Source organism: Mustelus asterias, chromosome 12 (genome assembly GCF_964213995.1).
Source record: "Mustelus asterias chromosome 12, sMusAst1.hap1.1, whole genome shotgun sequence".
NCBI classification, from domain to species: domain Eukaryota; kingdom Metazoa; phylum Chordata; class Chondrichthyes; order Carcharhiniformes; family Triakidae; genus Mustelus; species Mustelus asterias.
Window position 1 is genome coordinate 2,060,554 of NC_135812.1, and position 17,336 is coordinate 2,077,889.

A 17,336-nucleotide genomic window follows, 5' to 3' on the forward strand; every position below is an offset into this window, starting at 1 on the left:
CAGTCTCTGGCTGTCTCTCGCTGTGATGATCGTCCCGCTCCCCGGGACACAGCCGCAGCCTCCAGGTAAGCGCTGCCGCTCTCCCCGCTGCCCCTGCCGCCCTCTCTGCCCGGGGCTCCAGCTCCGCTCCCCCCCCGGTTCTCCAGCCCGAGCGGCTCCGGCCCCGCTTCACCCGGGGAGAGCGGAGCCTGCAGCCGGGTATGGAGGGGGGGGGGGGGGTCTCTCTGTCTGTCTCTGTGTCTGTCTCCGTGTCTGTCTCTGTGTCTGTCTCTCTCTGTCTCTGTGTCTGTCTCTCTCTCGGGTCTCCGTGTCTGTCTCTGTGTCTGTCTCTCACTGTCTCTGTGCCTGTCTCGCTGTCTCTGTGTCTCTCTCTCTGTGTCTGTCTCTCTCTCTGTGTCTGTCTCTCTCTCTGTGTGTCTCTCTCTGTGTCTGTCTCTCTCTCTGTGTGTCTCTCTCTGTCTCTGTGTGTGTCTCTCTCTCTGTCTCTGTGTCAGTCTCTGTCCCCGCTCCGCTCTGACTGGCGCTTTGCTGAATCCGCTCCAAGTGAAGCGATGGGGGAAAGTTTCCCTGAACCGGGCGCTCCGGGAACGGGATGAGATTGTCCCGCCTGGAGGGAACTACTGCCCAAGACAGAACTGACAGAGAGACACAAAGAGAGAGAGAGAGAGAGACAGACAGAGAGAGAGAGACAGGGAGAGAGGGAGACAGAGACTGAGACAGATTGAGAGACACAGAGAGAGAGGATTTATTTGATTGGAATATTGCTGCACTGTCCTGTGCCGATCGCAACAGTAATTCTGTCGAGGGGAGGTGCTGGAGTTTTGGGAGCTCCTGCAGGTTTATTGGGGAGGGGCTCTGTAGTTTGGGGGGTTGTGAAACAGTAACAGGTCCTGCAGGGGGAGGGGGGGGGGTCTAGCAGGATGGCGCAGAGGCAGTGGGGTTGGAAAGGGTTAACAGATTGTGTGGTTGTCGCGGGTAAATAAAAATATAAGGCCTGTAAATGATGTAATTTTTGGAAGTGCCCACAGGGGGTTGTGATGTGACCCCCCCTCCCCCCTGCACCATCTCCACTCACATTTAAAAAGGAGGTGGCACCGTTTCCCTGGTCAAACGGGCAGGACACAGGCTGAGGCGGGGACTCCAGGAAAGTCCTCTCTGCTGGAAGGTAACTGGCTTCACTCTGCATCTGTAAATACAACCAAAGAACCTGCTTCCCTGAACCCAGCAACCCCCCTCCCCATCAGGGACATCCCGCCAGCCGCTCCCTCACTCTGTACACACTGTGTCCAAACTGGGAGGCGGGGGCGGGCCCTTTAAGCAGCTTTTCAGCCAGGGTCCTTTAACAAACTTTCACCACAGTCAAACTTCAGCTGCGGGGATCCGGCATCGCTGTGTGTGTCTGAGAGAGAGGCGGGAGGGCGGCAGCTCCGAGCCTTCACCCACAGCTCTCACCTCACACAGACCCACAGACCCCGAGCCACTCCCACCCCCAGGAGCCTCACTCACTCACTCAGGGGTCTGAGGCTGAGGTGTGTATCAGAGAGGGGGGGGGGGGTGGAGGGGCCTGAGGTGTGTGTGTGTTGATGGGGTGTTCGGGGGGGGGGGGGGGGGCTGGGCTGGCAGGGGGCTGGCGGGGGCTGTCTGGCAGGGGGCTGTCTGTCTGGGCTCTGGTTGGCAAGGGTCTGTCTGGCAGGAGCCTGGCTGGGAGGGGTCTGTCTGGGGCTGGGCTGTCTGGGTCTGGCTGGCAGGGGTCTGTCTGGAGGCTGGGCTGTCTGGGGTCTGGCAGGGGTTTGTCTGGCAGGGGTCTGGCTTGGGTGTGTCTGGCAGGGGTCTGGTCTGGGTCTGGCAGGGGTCTGGGTTCCAGTTGCTGTCTCTCTTGCTGCTATAACTGTGTGTTTGGTTTTGTGTTGAAGGTGGCAGGATGATGCCAATGTTGGATTCTATGGAGATGCCCAATCATGCCAAACAGCTGCTGTTGCAACTCAACCGGCAGCGAACCAAAGGTTTCCTGTGCGATGTGATTATTGTGGTCCAGAACGCGCTCTTTCGGGCTCACAAGAATATTCTGGCGGCCAGTAGCCTTTACCTGAAGTCGCTGGTGGTTCATGACAACCTGGTGAACCTGGACCCGGAGATGGTGAGTCCCGGGATATTCCGGACCGTGCTGGATTATATTTACACCGGCCGCTTAAACGAAGCGGAGCAAAGCCAGGAGCAGAATCTGGGAGCTATCCTGGCGGCTGCGAGCTACCTGCAGCTTCCTGACCTGGTCACTCTCTGCAAGAAGAAACTCAAACACAACGGCTCCTATTTCCACATCAGAACTGGCTTCTCCTCCTATGGGAAACTGGGCCGAGGCTACAGGACATCCACCCCCGTCATCCAGTCCTGTTACTCTGTGGCCTCCAGGCTTCTGGACAACCAGCCGGTGCAGAGCATCAACACACATTCCGGGGAGCTGTACGCCCCAAACTCTCAGGGTAACCGGCTCCACGCTCAGGAGCTGTGCCTCTCTGAACAGAACCCTTCCCAGATGCTGGGCCTGGACTTGTCCAAGAGAAGCCCGCTGAGTTCCTCAGTGCAGCAAGAAGCTCAGTCCAGACACAGCAGTCCTCCCCTCAGTGTCTCCGTCCTCACCAATGGGGCCTCTTACAAAGAGCCGCCGCCTGCCCCCGGCGGGGCCCTGGAAGCGGATGAGGCAGCAGCTCAGGACAGGGGAGTCTTCAGGAATCACCTGGCCTCTGAAGCCAAAAACAGGAGCGAAAGCCAGGAGGACGTCATGTCCAAGTGGCTGAAACAGGAACCACTCAGTCACTTTGTGGAAGATTGCGAGCGGGGCAAAGGAGGGAAAGCAGAGGGGCAGCAGGGGAAGGCCGAGGGCAGGTTCCCCGCTCAGCCCTGCGATGAGGCTGAAGATGAGAAGAGCAGCAGCGAGGAGAGCAGCAGCGATGAGCCGTGCGCTTCAGCCAGCATGGAGCGCTATCACTGCAGCCACATCAGCTATGAGCCAGAGAACTTTGGGGACAATCTGTATGTTTGCATTCCCTGCGGGAAAGGGTTTCCCAACTCGGAGCAGCTGAATGCCCATGTGGAGAGCCACACAGAGGAAGATCTGTTCCACAAGGAGCTGGAACAGAGCAGCCCCTACCTGGAGAAATGTGCCCCCAGCCTCGGGGAGATGATCAGGCCGTACCGCTGCTCCAGCTGTGAGAAATCCTACAAAGACCCAGCCACACTCAGGCAGCATGAGAAAACGCACTGGTTAACCCGGCCCTACCCCTGCAGTATCTGCGGCAAGAAGTTCACCCAGAGAGGCACCATGACCCGCCACATGAGAAGTCACCTGGGCCTGAAACCCTTCGCCTGTGAAGCGTGCGGGATGCGTTTCACCCGCCAGTACAGACTGACGGAGCACATGAGGATTCACTCCGGGGAGAAACCGTACGAATGTCAGATCTGCGGCGGCAAATTCGCCCAGCAGAGAAACCTCATCAGCCACATGAAGATGCACACAGCCGACTGCAAGCCAAAGATAGACTTTACCGACAATATTTACCCCCTGACCAAATTCACCGCCGAACACCTGGCATTCAGTCAGGAGAAAGCGGCAGAAATCCTCACTCAATCCTCACACTTATCCAGTGATTCCAAGACTCTGGACTCTTTCTCCCCCCCATAACCGCCTCAGGGGCTGCCAGGGGAAGGGGAGGGGGTGCTGGGCTTCTTGTACTCTCTGGGTCTGTCCCCCCTCCTCCCCCCCCCCAGGGGGGTCAGTCAATCCCAATCCCGGGAATCAGAAACTCAGGACATCAGAATGACTTCAGCCAGCGAGCCAGGGTGCAGAGTATCCCGGGGGTGAGTGAGGGGGAGGGAGAGGGGATTAGGGGAACCCTGGGGTTGGGAGGGGGTCCCGGAGACAGGAGGGGAGGTCCCGGGATTGTATCTCGCTCACTGTGAAACGGGAGGAACCACTAGCGGAGACCCGGAGACTGAGGTTGAATTGTTGACGGAGTGCTTTGAGTTGGGGTCCCGGTTCAGGGGGTCCCTGCTCAGGGGGGTCCCCAGCTCAGGGGGGGTCCCCGCTCAGGGGGATCCCTGCTCAGGGGGGTTCCCAGCTCAAGGGGGTCCCCAGCTCAAGGGGGTCCCGGTCAGGAGTTGGGGAAGATGTTCCCTCTTCCCTAACAGTTCGAAGCAGCGGCACAGAGTTCCCGGGTATGAGGGGGATTTATTTTATTAGTTTTCAATTATTGTTTTTTAATCGTGTTTCTGCAGTTGTGTAATTTCTAAACTTTATCCCGCCATATGAACCACACTGAAGCCAGGAGCTTGTGAACTCCAGGCCTCTGTACACTTTTTTAGCCATTCTAAAACGTTAAAACGATGAAGCCTGGGCCCTGTAACGGAGACACTGAATAGTGACCCCACTAAAAGGATTCACTCACTTCAGCAGCGGTTTCGGTTGAGATGCCGTGTCTGATTCGGATTCAGGCCCACTGAGATTTTAGTAGTCACATCTCTCATTAGAAAGATAGAATGAATCTGTAAATCAGACACAATGCCTGGTGAATGCCGATGCAGTAAACGGAACAAGATAAAGTGTTACAAAGTGATATTGTACTTGACAATCCGCCTGGGACTTTGCAGAGATCAGAACATGGAACGGGTAAGAAATCGGTTCCTTCAAATAAACACGGGATAAAGTTGGAGATTGGCGGCCTGTTCGGTTATTAAATCACTTATTAAATGCAGTATTTTAGCATGAGATGCAACTTGCCAGTAATGTTACTTTAGTGTTTTTTGCAGGGATTTGTAGAGATGACCTATCTTGTCTGCTCCGATTGGAGGCGGGTTGGGGGAATGCAATGCACAATTTCAGCCTGTGTCCCTGTGACACCAAGATTCTCAATTCAGTGGAACCAAAGTCGGTCTATACAGACTCCCACCCAAATATTTTTTTAAAAAACAATTTTTAAAAAGCCAAAATACAATTCACATAACGTTGCAATACAAAAAAAACAGTATTTTTATAAATTCTTTTTGCATTAAAATGAATGTATTTATTGCATGTAATTGTACTGTTTATATTTTAAATCAGTCTGTATAAAGTGCTTCAGTGGATAGTGTTTCTATAATTGTATTTTTGTAAATGAACAAAAAACATTTTCACCGTGAAACTTGTTTCTATAAAACACCAAATAGCAATTAAAAGGTTACAGACCATGTCTTTTCACTTCCGTTTTATTGGACTGCTAGTTACAGGAATACTAGTTACTGTTAAACACTGTAACTGTCTTCTACATGGCAATGTGTCTACAATACGGCCGAGGGAGCTGTCATCAGCTGTTTGCGACACTGGACAAAAGCTATTAGCTATCAAACTAACTGATGATTTACTGCAGAGCAACATAACATGCTAAAGAATTTTACAGGCACGCACACACACCTGTTAACTTAAATTGAACTCACTCCCACTGCATTAAAACCAAAAGCTTCCTCTATTCAATAAAGGCACTCAGCAATAAATAAAACCAAATCCAGGTACCTGGCTACCAATAACCCAAATCTAACTAGCTAAGACTATTAAAAAAAAACACACAATGAAAAACAAGTTCTGAAATATTTAAAATAAACCAATTTTTGAAATTTATTTGCTGTGTAAAAAGGGTTGAATCCCCAGCATCAATGCAGACTTTCCCAGCTAAAATAGCACCGAGCGCCATGTTAAGTTCATAAAGTTGAGTAGCTGTCCCAGCTACTTGATAGCTTGGCAGCAATGAGATATTAGGAGGCACCAGGTATCTCGATCATTGGCCCTGCAGTGTAACTGAACCCTACTCTGGCCTCCTCTCACTGGTATTTTGCAAGGCGGAATTATTGCTAACTCCCCCCAAATGCCAAAGGTCTTGGGCATCGAGCAGCATGTGAAAGGGCAGCTCGTTTGCTACCAGCTCACGTAGGAGCTGCTCATATAACACACACTGCCTTATGTCTGACTCACCAGATTACAGTGCACACAGAGAGACAGGAAACCTCACCAATAAAATAGCCCTCCATTTAAACCTGGTAATTCTACAATCCCCATCCTGCAAAGACCTGGTGGACTAAGCACACACTACCAACCTGATAGGCTGCTGCCAGAAATCTCTTTATACAAGGCCAATTAAAAGCCACCTTTATCTGTAATAACTTGACTCTGACCCTTAACATGACCGTTAAAAGTTGCCTTGGTTTATGCTAACCTTACACTGAGGCCTTTTCTCAAGGCCACTCGAGACTCATTTTATTGTAAATTATTTAAACTTTTCTTTCTTTATGTGAAATTCCTCCTGCCAAAAAAATGACATCACAGAACCAGCAGTGAATCAAATCATCGAAGCCTGCGTCCCTCTCTCCCCTCCTCTTTGCCTCTGATCTGACAAGGATTCAGGATGGAGTGGGTTGACAGACACGTGCCAAGCAGAGTGGATCATTCCATCTCTGTCACAAAACAATCCACACGCTAATCAAAAACTCCACCAGGGAAGGAGTCCTTTCCTTCCACAGGTTAAAGAAGCACCCTCTCACTAACCTGTCCTTTCACTCTATTAACCCACTGTGACTAGCTCGCTCCTAAAAAGACCCATTCAGATGTCCCATCGCAAGACCTGCCTCTTCAGCTGGCTTGTTTTTTTCCTGGTAACCAATCACAATCTTCTACTGAATATAGATTCTCGTCATTTCTTAATGTTAGCTTTTTAATGGAGGGGTTGGGTTGCCACTGCCGAGCTCTGGGGCTCTCGACGATGCTCACTGGAATCCAGAGGATGAGAGTTTTTCCTGGCTCCATCTCTTCATCCCACTTTGGCCCATTTCAGAAACACAGGGATGGCTCTAACAGGCACATTGCGAGTCAAAGCCTTCACTCTCATATTCCGGTCATCTGTCAACAACACAACATCACGGCGCAAGCGAATGGGTTCATCTGCAGCAAAAGAAAAAGATTGTCAGGTTAGCGACCCAGAACACCCTGAAAATACAAAAAACTCTTACGATTGTCCACAAAGTGCATTGTACAGTGTCTGTAAGGTGCACTGTCTCAGTGTTACCCTGTCCAGTGTCTGTAAGGTGCACTGTCTCAGTGTTACCCTGTCCAGTGTCTGTAAGGTGCACTGTCTCAGTGTTACCCTGTCCAGTGTATGTAAGGCGCACTGTCTCAGTGTTACCCTGTCCAGTGTCTGTAAGGTGCACTGTCTTAGTGTTACCCTGTCCAGTGTCTGTAAGGTGCACTGTCTTAGTGTTACCCTGTCCAGTGTCTGTAAGGTGCACTGTCTTAGTGTTACCCTGTCCAGTGTCTGTAAGGTGCACTGTCTCAGTGTTACCCTGTCCAGTGTCTGTAAGGTGCACTGTCTTAGTGTTACCCTGTCCAGTGTCTGTAAGGTGCACTGTCTTAGTGTTACCCTGTCCAGTGTCTGTAAGGTGCACTGTCTCAGTGTTACCCTGTCCAGTGTCTGTAAGGTGCACTGTCTTAGTGTTACCCTGTCCAGTGTCTGTAAGGTGCACTGTCTCAGTGTTACCCTGTCCAGTGTCTGTAAGGTGCACTGTCTCAGTGTTACCCTGTCCAGTGTCTGTAAGGTGCACTGTCTGTGTTACCCTGTCCAGTGTCTGTAAGGTGCACTGTCTTAGTGTTACCCTGTCCAGTGTCTGTAAGGTGCACTGTCTCAGTGTTACCCTGTCCAGTGTCTGTAAGGTGCACTGTCTCAGTGTTACCCTATCCAGTGTCTGTAAGGTGCACTGTCTTAGTGTTACCCTGTCCAGTGTCTGTAAGGTGCACTGTCTCAGTGTTACCCTGTCCAGTGTCTGTAAGGTGCACTGTCTTAGTGTTACCCTGTCCAGTGTCTGTAAGGTGCACTGTCTCAGTGTTACCCTGTCCAGTGTCTGTAAGGTGCACTGTCTCAGTGTTACCCTGTCCAGTGTATGTAAGGCGCACTGTCTCAGTGTTACCCTGTCCAGTGTCTGTAAGGTGCACTGTCTTAGTGTTACCCTGTCCAGTGTCTGTAAGGTGCACTGTCTTAGTGTTACCCTGTCCAGTGTCTGTAAGGTGCACTGTCTTAGTGTTACCCTGTCCAGTGTCTGTAAGGTGCACTGTCTTAGTGTTACCCTGTCCAGTGTCTGTAAGGTGCACTGTCTCAGTGTTACCCTGTCCAGTGTCTGTAAGGTGCACTGTCTTAGTGTTACCCTGTCCAGTGTCTGTAAGGTGCACTGTCTCAGTGTTACCCTGTCCAGTGTCTGTAAGGTGCACTGTCTCAGTGTTACCCTGTCCAGTGTCTGTAAGGTGCACTGTCTGTGTTACCCTGTCCAGTGTCTGTAAGGTGCACTGTCTTAGTGTTACCCTGTCCAGTGTCTGTAAGGTGCACTGTCTCAGTGTTACCCTGTCCAGTGTCTGTAAGGTGCACTGTCTCAGTGTTACCCTATCCAGTGTCTGTAAGGTGCACTGTCTTAGTGTTACCCTGTCCAGTGTCTGTAAGGTGCACTGTCTCAGTGTTACCCTGTCCAGTGTCTGTAAGGTGCACTGTCTCAGTGTTACCCTGTCCAGTGTCTGTAAGGTGCACTGTCTCAGTGTTACCCTGTCCAGTGTCTGTAAGGTGCACTGTCTCAGTGTTACCCTGTCCAGTGTCTGTAAGGTGCACTGTCTTAGTGTTACCCTGTCCAGTGTCTGTAAGGTGCACTGTCTTAGTGTTACCCTGTATAGTGTCTGTAAGGTTCACTGTCTCAGTGTTACCCTGTCCAGTGTCTGTAAGGTGCACTGTCTCAGTGTTACCCTGTCCAGTGTCTGTAAGGTGCACTGTCTCAGTGTTACCCTGTCCAGTGTCTGTAAGGTGCACTGTCTCAGTGTTACCCTATCCAGTGTCTGTAAGGTGCACTGTCTTAGTGTTACCCTGTCCAGTGTCTGTAAGGTGCACTGTCTCAGTGTTACCCTGTCCAGTGTCTGTAAGGTGCACTGTCTCAGTGTTACCCTGTCCAGTGTCTGTAAGGTGCACTGTCTCAGTGTTACCCTGTCCAGTGTCTGTAAGGTGCACTGTCTCAGTGTTACCCTGTCCAGTGTCTGTAAGGTGCACTGTCTTAGTGTTACCCTGTCCAGTGTCTGTAAGGTGCACTGTCTTAGTGTTACCCTGTATAGTGTCTGTAAGGTTCACTGTCTCAGTGTTACCCTGTCCAGTGTCTGTAAGGTGCACTGTCTCAGTGTTACCCTGTCCAGTGTCTGTAAGGTGCACTGTCTCAGTGTTACCCTGTCCAGTGTCTGTAAGGTGCACTGTCTGTGTTACCCTGTCCAGTGTCTGTAAGGTGCACTGTCTCAGTGTTACCCTGTCCAGTGTCTGTAAGGTGCACTGTCTTAGTGTTACTCTGTCCAGTGTCTGTAAAGTGCACTGTCTCAGTGTTACCCTGTCCAGTGTCTGTAAAGTGCACTGTCTCAGTGTTACCCTGTCCAGTGTCTGTAAGGTGCACTGTCTTAGTGTTACCCTGTCCAGTGTCTGTAAGGTGCACTGTCTTAGTGTTACCCTGTCCAGTGTCTGTAAGGTGCACTGTCTCAGTGTTACCCTGTCCAGTGTCTGTAAGGTGCACTGTCTTAGTGTTACCCTGTCCAGTGTCTGTAAGGTGCACTGTCTCAGTGTTACCCTGTCCAGTGTCTGTAAGGTGCACTGTCTCAGTGTTACCCTGTCCAGTGTCTGTTAGGTGCACTGTCTGTGTTACCCTGTCCAGTGTCTGTAAGGTGCACTGTCTCAGTGTTACTCTGTCCAGTGTCTGTAAGGTGCACTGTCTTAGTGTTACCCTGTCCAGTGTCTGTAAGGTGCACTGTCTTAGTGTTACCCTGTATAGTGTCTGTAAGGTGCACTGTCTCAGTGTTACTCTGTCCAGTGTCTGTAAGGTGCACTGTCTCAGTGTTACCCTGTCCAGTGTCTGTAAGGTGCACTGTCTGTGTTACCCTGTCCAGTGTCTGTAAGGTGCACTGTCTCAGTGTTACCCTGTCCAGTGTCTGTAAGGTGCACTGTCTGTGTTACCCTGTCCAGTGTCTGTAAGGTGCACTGTCTCAGTGTTACCCTGTATAGTGTCTGTAAGGTGCACTGTCTCAGTGTTACCCTGTCCAGTGTCTGTAAGGTGCACTGTCTCAGTGTTACCCTGTCCAGTGTCTGTAAGGTGCACTGTCTCAATGTGTTTCAATCACCTGAAACTATATACAGTTCAATCACCGGAAACTATATACAGTTCTTCACTACGTGAAACGGGGTGTGATATAAGGTGTTTAGTTGGCTGTGTGCAGTGAAGTTTGTTTTGTACTTGTGGGACTTTCTTCCTCTTGGTGTCAGGGTCCTACTCAATGAAAGGCTTTTCAAACAACAACTGCACATTGTGCATCTGAACATCAGCTTCAGATGCTCTCCCCGATTGTACCAGAGTGTTTCAGACCCTCTCCCCGATTGTACCAGAGTGTTTCAGACCCTCTCCCCGATTGTACCAGTGTTTCAGACCGATTGTACCAGAGTGTTTCAGACCCTCTCCCCGATTGTACCAGAGTGTTTCAGACCCTCTCCCCGATTGTACCAGAGTGTTTCAGACCCTCTCCCCGATTGTACCAGAGTGTTTCAGACCGATTGTACCAGAGTGTTTCATACACGCTGTCTTCCAAATTCTCACCAGCCAATGAGGCGGGAAGAGGTGGCCAAGGACAAGAAGAAAACTTGCAAGTGAAGAGGGCACTCAGTCGAGGACACTGCTATGCCACACTCTGCTAACTCAACATTACAACAATTACACAGCTTGTGCTGGAGGCCTCTCTGCCCAGCTGATCCTCCCTAACTACCGTGCTGAAAATGATACACCTTTGCATTTAGAGCTTCCACCTCAGTGAGGAGGAGTCACGTCAATCCAACTACTCCGAAAAAAAGTCAATTCCACCAACAAATCCTTAAAAACTTCCAGGATCTATATCCTGGAGCCTTAATCAGCGCATGGAAATATGGTATTGTTGCAATCACTGAGACATGGTTGAAGGGCAGGACTGGCAACTCAACGGTCCAGGGTGTCGAGGCTTCAGATGTGATTGGGGAGGGGGATGTGAGATAGAGGGGGGTGGGAGACACTGCATTGCTGATAAACGAGACCATCACTGCAGTAATGAGGGAGGATGTCTTAGAAGGCTCTTCAAATGAGACCATATGGGTGGAGCTTAGAAATAAAAAAGGGGCAATCACTTTGCTGGGGTTATACTACAGGCCTCCCAACAGTCAGAGGGAGATAGAGCAGCAGATCACAGACAGGTGTGAGACAAATAAGAGGAGATTGCCAATATTAACTGGAATCACCTTTGTGTGAAAGGATTAGATGGGGTAGAATTCTTAAAGTGCATCCAGGAGAGCTTTTTTGTGCCAGTACATCGATAGTCCTGCTAGGATTGGGACGTGCTGACCTAATCCCAGGAATGAAGCCGGGCGAGTGGTCAAAGTGTCAGTAAGCAAGCATTATGAGATAGTGACCAGTGGGGCGGCACGGTAGCACAGTGGTTAGCACTGCCGCTTCACAGCTCCAGGGACCTGGGTTCGATTCCCGGCTTGGGTCACGGTCTGTGTGGAGTTTGCACATTCTCCTCGTGTCTGCGTGGGTTTCCTCCGGGTGCTCCGGTTTCCTCCCACAGTCCAAAGATGTGCGGGTTAGGTTGATTGGCTATGCTAAAATTGCCCCTTAGTGAACTGAGATGCGTAGGTTAGAGGGTAAAATATGTAGGGATATGGGGGTAGGGCCTGGGTGGGATTGTGGTCGGTGCAGACTCGATGGGCCGAATGGCCTCTTTCTGTACTGTAGAGTTTCTATGATTCTATGATAACTCGAAGTTTCAAAGTAATTCTGGAAAGGGATAAGGATAGTCCAGAAATCAAGTGTCTGAATTGGGGAGGCCGATTTCAGTATCATTAAACAGGATCTGGTAAACACAGACTGGGAGCAGCTACTTGCAGGGAAACCTACATTTGGAAAGTGGGAGTTTTTAAAAAGTGAAATAGAGCGTGTTCAGGACCAAGGTGTTCCTTGAAGAGTGAAGGGAACCCTGGATGTCAAGAGAAAGTGAGGGTTTGATAAAGGAAAAAAAAGGAAGCATATAGTAAGTATGTAGCACTAAAAATAGGGTAGGTTCTTTAGGAGAACAGAGAGTGTGGGAGGGGAGGAGGTGCTTAAAAAAGCAATTAGGAGGGCAAGGAGAGTCACAAAATATCATTGTCAGAGAGATTAAGGAAAAACCCAAGGCATTTTATAAGTATCTTAAGAGCAAAAGGATGGCCAGGGAAAGAGTTGGGCCCATGAGAGGCCAAAGGGGCAATATGTACTTGGAGCCAGAGGATGTGGGCAACATTTTAAATTAATATTTTCCACTGCATTCGCTAAGGAGAAAGACATTGCAGCCGGAGATTTCAGTTGGGACAATGAAGTCCTGGGCACATTAAGATTAATTAGGAGATTTTAGATGTTTTAGCAGGAATGAAGGTGCAGAAATCCCCAGGGCCTGATGAGGTGTATCCCAGGCTGCTATGGGAGGCAAAGGAGGAGATTGCAAGGGTCCTGACGGAGATATTGAAATCTTCTCTGGCCACAGGTGAAGACAGTAAGAAGTCTCACAACACCAGGTTAAAGTCCAACAGGTTTCTTTGGTAGCACAAGCCACAAGCTTTCGGAGCGCTGCCCCTTCATCAGGTGAGCGGGAGCCATCCCCACATTGCTGCCCCTTCATCAGGTGAGCCACAGCGAAAAACTGCATCGACCTCCTCTGAAGACAAACACGGGACACGGTGGACAGAGTACCCTTCGTCATCCAGTACTTCCCCGGAGCAGAGAAGCTATGACATCTTTTCTGGAGCCTTCAACATGTCATCGATGAAGACGAGCATCTCACCAAGGCCATCCCCACACCCCCACTTCTTGCCTTCAAACAACCGCACAACCTCAAACAGGCCATTGTCCGCAGCAAACTACCCAGCCTTCAGGAGAACAGTGACCACGACACCACACAACCCTGCCACAGCAATCTCTGCAAGACGTGCCGGATCATCGACACGGATGCCATCATCTCACGTGAGAACACCATCCACCAGGTACACAGTACATACACTTGCAACTCGGCCAACGTTGTCTACCTGATACGCTGCAGGAAAGGATGTCCCGAGGCATGGTACATTGAGGAGACCATGCAGATGCTATGACAACGGGTGAATGAACACCACTCGACAATCGCCAGGCAACAGTGTTCTCTTCCTGTTGGGGAACACTTCAGCGGTCACGGGCATTCGGCCTCTGATCTTCGGGTAAGCGTTCTCCAAGGTGGCCTTCACAACGCACGACAATGCAGAGTCGCTGAGCAGAAACTGATAGCCAGGTTCTGCACACATGAGGACGGCCTCAACCGGGATCTTGGGTTCATGTCACACTATCTGTAACCCCCACGACTTGCCTGGGCTTGCAAAATCTCACTAACTATCCTGGCTGGAGACAATACACATCTCTTTAACCTGTGCTTAACCCTCTCTCCACTCACATTGTCTGTACCTTTAAGACTTGATTACCTGTAAAGACTCACATTCCAACCATTATTTTGTAAATTGAGTTTGTGTCTTTATATGCCCTGTTTGTGAACAGAACTCCCACTTACCTGATGAAGGGGCAGCGCTCCGAAAGTTTGTGGCTTGTGCTCCCAAATAAACCTGTTGGACTTTAACCTGGTGTTGTGAGACTTCTTACTGTACTTACTCCAGTCCAATGCCAGCTCCACATCAAAGGTGAAGAGCCAGATGATTGGAGGACAGCTAATGTGGTACCGTTATTCAAGAGGGGCAGCAGGGATAAGCCCGATATTACAGGCCAGTTAGTCTAACATCAGTGGTGGGGAAATTATTGGAAAAAATTCTGAGGGTCAGAATTAATCAACGCCTGGAAAGGCAAGGATTGATCAGGGATAGTCAGCAGGGATTTGTTGGTGGGAGATCCTGTCTAAATTAATTTAGTTTTTTGAAAAAGTAACTAAATACATTGATGAGGGTGGCACAGTTGATGTGGTTTACATGGACTGCAGTGAGGCCTTTGACAAGGCCCCACGTGGAAGGCTGTCTTAAAAGAGCCCATGGGATCCCAGGCAAGTTAACAAATTGGATCCAAAATTGGCTTGTTAATAGGAGGCAAAGGGTGATGGTGGAGAGTTGCTTTGTGATTGGAAGCCTGTGTCCAGCAGTGTACCACAGGGATCGGTGCTGGGACCCTTTCTGTTTGTTCTATACATTAACAACTTGGATGTGAATGTATCTAATTAGTGAGTTTGCAGATGATATGAGAATTGGTGGTGTTGTTGATGGTGAGGATAGTCTGAGGCTACAGACTGACATTGATCAGCTGGTAAATTGGGCAGAGCAATGGCAGATGGAATTTAATCCTGATGTATGTGTACGTTTTGGGAGGTCTAATAAGGGTAGGATATACACAATGAATGGTAGGTCCATAGGGAGTATTGAGGAACAAAGGGACCTTGGTGTACAGGTCCATAGATCCCTGAAGGTGGCAGCACAGGTAGATAGGGTGGTGAAGAAGGCATACGGAATGCTTGCCTTCATTAGCTGGGACATAGAATATAGGGGCAGGGAGGTCTTGGTGCAACTTTATAAAACATTGGTTAGGTCACAGATAGAATATTGTGTGCAGCTCTGGTCGCCACACTATCAGAAAGACATGATTGCACTGGAGGAGATTCACCAGGATGTTGCCTGGGATGGAAAGTTTCAGCTATGAGGAGAGACTGGATAGGCTGGGTTTGTTTTCCCTGGAGCAGAGGAGGTTGAGGGGGGATCTGATAGAGGTATACAAAATTGAGAGGCATAGATAAGGTCGATCATAAGAACCTTTTCCCCATGGCAGAGGTGTCTAAGACCAAAGGGCATGGGTTTAAGGTAAGGAGTAAGTGGTTTAGAGAGGATCTGTGGAAAAATGTTTTCACCCAGAGGGTGGGAGAAATATGCATTGCGCTGCCTGGGAGGGGGTGGGGGGGTGGAGTCAGGGACTCTGGCAACATTTAAGAAGCATCTGGACAAGCAATGAAATCACCAAGGCACAGGAGGCTATGGTCCAAGTGCGGGTAAATGGGATTAGTATAGATTGGTATTTGATGGTTGGCATCGACACAGTGGGCCAAAGGACCTGTTTCTGTGCTGTATGACTCAATGACGCTGTGACATATCCACGTCTTCAGGGAAAACTAAACAGTTCTTCCTCAGGCCAAAGCATATCTGTTCACCAGGTTTCGATGAAAGCTGTCCATTGGTTTTTGAGATGTATTGATTATTCAGAAAACAACTAACAGGGCAAACATAGCCACCATCCATACACTGGCTCCTGATCTTTCTCAGACTGAGGTCAGACAGAGGTCAATTCAAACTTGCTGAATTACGCTCTGCAATGATTAAGATGGTTCTGATGCAACACACTAGTGGACTACTGCTCAAAAACATGTTAGTGTAACGCATTGCAACTTTGCAAATGTGACGCTGTACATAAAGCTCTTGATCTTAAACATGTGACTGGGTGAGAAAAGGGGATGAGCTTTATCTCAGTGACTGACTGAAATGAGGAAAGTGACTGGTTGAGTTTTATATACCGTCAGTTACAGAACATCTTGCTGTTTATCGGAACAAAATACCTTGTGACTCCAGGAAAAATGATCAAAATTAGACCAGATGAAAGCTCACTGTGTGGTTTCCTCATTAATAAAGAAATCGTGTCGACATTCTGTAACTCAATTTGCATGCTCTGCCCTACCCTGTTCAGCTTCACGGCCAGAGTGAGAGAGACAGGGAACAATGAACCGAGTGAAATGTGATTCAGGATTCCTCTTGATAAGACAGCTCTTTTTGTAACCTTCAGTGGCAGTACTTCTGTGACTACACAGGGGAAATCATGCTTGATGAATCTATTGGAATTCTTTGAGGATGTAACTAGTAGAATTGACCGAGGAGAACCAGTGGATGTGGTTTATTTAGACTTTCAGAAGGCTTTCGACAAGGTCTCACATAACAGACTACTATGTAAAGTTAAAGTGCATGGGATTGCAGGTAATGTCTTGAGATGAATAGAAAGCTGGTTAGCAGATAGGAAGCAAAGGGTTGGCATAAATGGGTCTTTTTCTGATTGGCAGTCAGTGACTAGTGGAGTTCCGCAGGGATCTGTGCTCGGACCCCAACTGTTCACATTATATATTAATGATTTGGAAGAGGGAACTGAACGTATTATCTCCAAATTTGCAGATGAAAGTTGGGTGGGAGGGGGAGCTGTGAGGAGGATGCAGAGATACTTCAGCATGTCTTGGACAGGCTGACTGAGTGGCATCTGCATGGCAGATGCAGTATAATGTGGATAAATATGAGATTATACACTTAAGTAGCAATAGTAGGAATGCAGATTATTATTTGAATGGATGTAGAACATAGAACATAGAACATTACAGCGCAGAACAGGCCCTTCGGCCCACGATGTTGCACCGACCAGTTAAAAAAAAAAACTGTGACCCTCCAACCTAAACCAATTTCTTTTCGTCCATGAACCTATCTACGGATCTCTTAAACGCCCCCAAACTAGGCGCATTTACTACTGATGCTGGCAGGGCATTCCAATCCCTCACCACCCTCTGGGTAAAGAACCTACCCCTGACATCGGTTCTATAACTACCCCCCCTCAATTTAAAGCCATGCCCCCTCGTGCTGGATTTCTCCATCAGAGGAAAAAGGCTATCACTATCCACCCTATCTAAACCTCTAATCATCTTATATGTTTCAATAAGATCCCCTCTTAGCCGCCGCCTTTCCAGCGAAAACAATCCCAAATCCCTCAGCCTCTCCTCATAGGATCTCCCCTCCATACCAGGCAACATCCTGGTAAACCTCCTCTGCACCCTCTCCAAAGCCTCCACATCCTTCCTGTAATGTGGGGACCAGAACTGCACACAGTACTCCAAGTGCGGCCGCACCAGAGTTGTGTACAGTTGCAACATAACGCTACGACTCCTAAATTCAATCCCCCTACCAATAAACGCCAAGACACCATATGCCTTCTTAACAACCTTATCTACTTGATTCCCAACTTTCAGGGATCTATGCACACATACACCTAGATCCCTCTGCTCCTCCACACTATTCAAAGTCCTCCCGTTAGCCCTATACTCAACACATCTGTTATTCCTACCAAAGTGAATTACCTCACACTTCTCCGCATTAAACTCCATCCGCCACCTCTCGGCCCAACTTTGCAACCTGTCTAAGTCTTCCTGCAGACTACGACAC

The 17,336-nt window shown here is 49.2% G+C and overlaps 2 protein-coding genes across 4 annotated transcripts in view; one reads left to right on the plus strand and one right to left on the minus strand.

Annotated features, from left to right (window-relative positions):
• The first annotated feature begins 6 nt into the window (after positions 1-6).
• Positions 7-3,924, plus strand: LOC144501161 (hypermethylated in cancer 1 protein-like). 3 transcript variants are annotated; one of them, XM_078224568.1, is made up of 2 exons: positions 7-65; positions 1,914-3,924. In XM_078224568.1, exons 1-2 carry the CDS (start codon positions 26-28, stop codon positions 3,677-3,679), a joined length of 1,806 nt encoding a protein of 601 aa, XP_078080694.1. In that variant the 5' UTR covers positions 7-25; the 3' UTR covers positions 3,680-3,924. The 3 variants fall into 3 exon arrangements, with proteins under 3 accessions (XP_078080694.1, XP_078080696.1, XP_078080695.1); XM_078224570.1 differs by lacking the exon at positions 7-65 and adding an exon at positions 1,126-1,165; XM_078224569.1 differs by lacking the exon at positions 7-65 and adding an exon at positions 1,398-1,529.
• Positions 3,925-5,039: 1,115 nt separating this feature from the next.
• Positions 5,040-17,336, minus strand: part of LOC144501164 (telomerase-binding protein EST1A-like) — a 290,259-nt gene continuing 277,962 nt past the window's right edge. The window contains exon 10 of the mRNA XM_078224572.1: positions 5,040-6,961. Within this exon, the coding sequence (XP_078080698.1) occupies positions 6,831-6,961 (131 nt within the window). The 3' untranslated portion in view covers positions 5,040-6,830. The remainder of the gene's footprint in view (positions 6,962-17,336) is intronic.

Excerpts from the sequence above, each read along its gene's own strand:
- LOC144501161 (XM_078224568.1), top strand. The coding sequence starts at position 26 with ATGATCGTCCCGCTCCCCGGGACACAGCCGCAGCCTCCAG. Across the intron at positions 66-1,913 it reads GACACAGCCGCAGCCTCCAG|GTGGCAGGATGATGCCAATG; the intron begins GTAAGCGCTGCC and ends TTTGTGTTGAAG.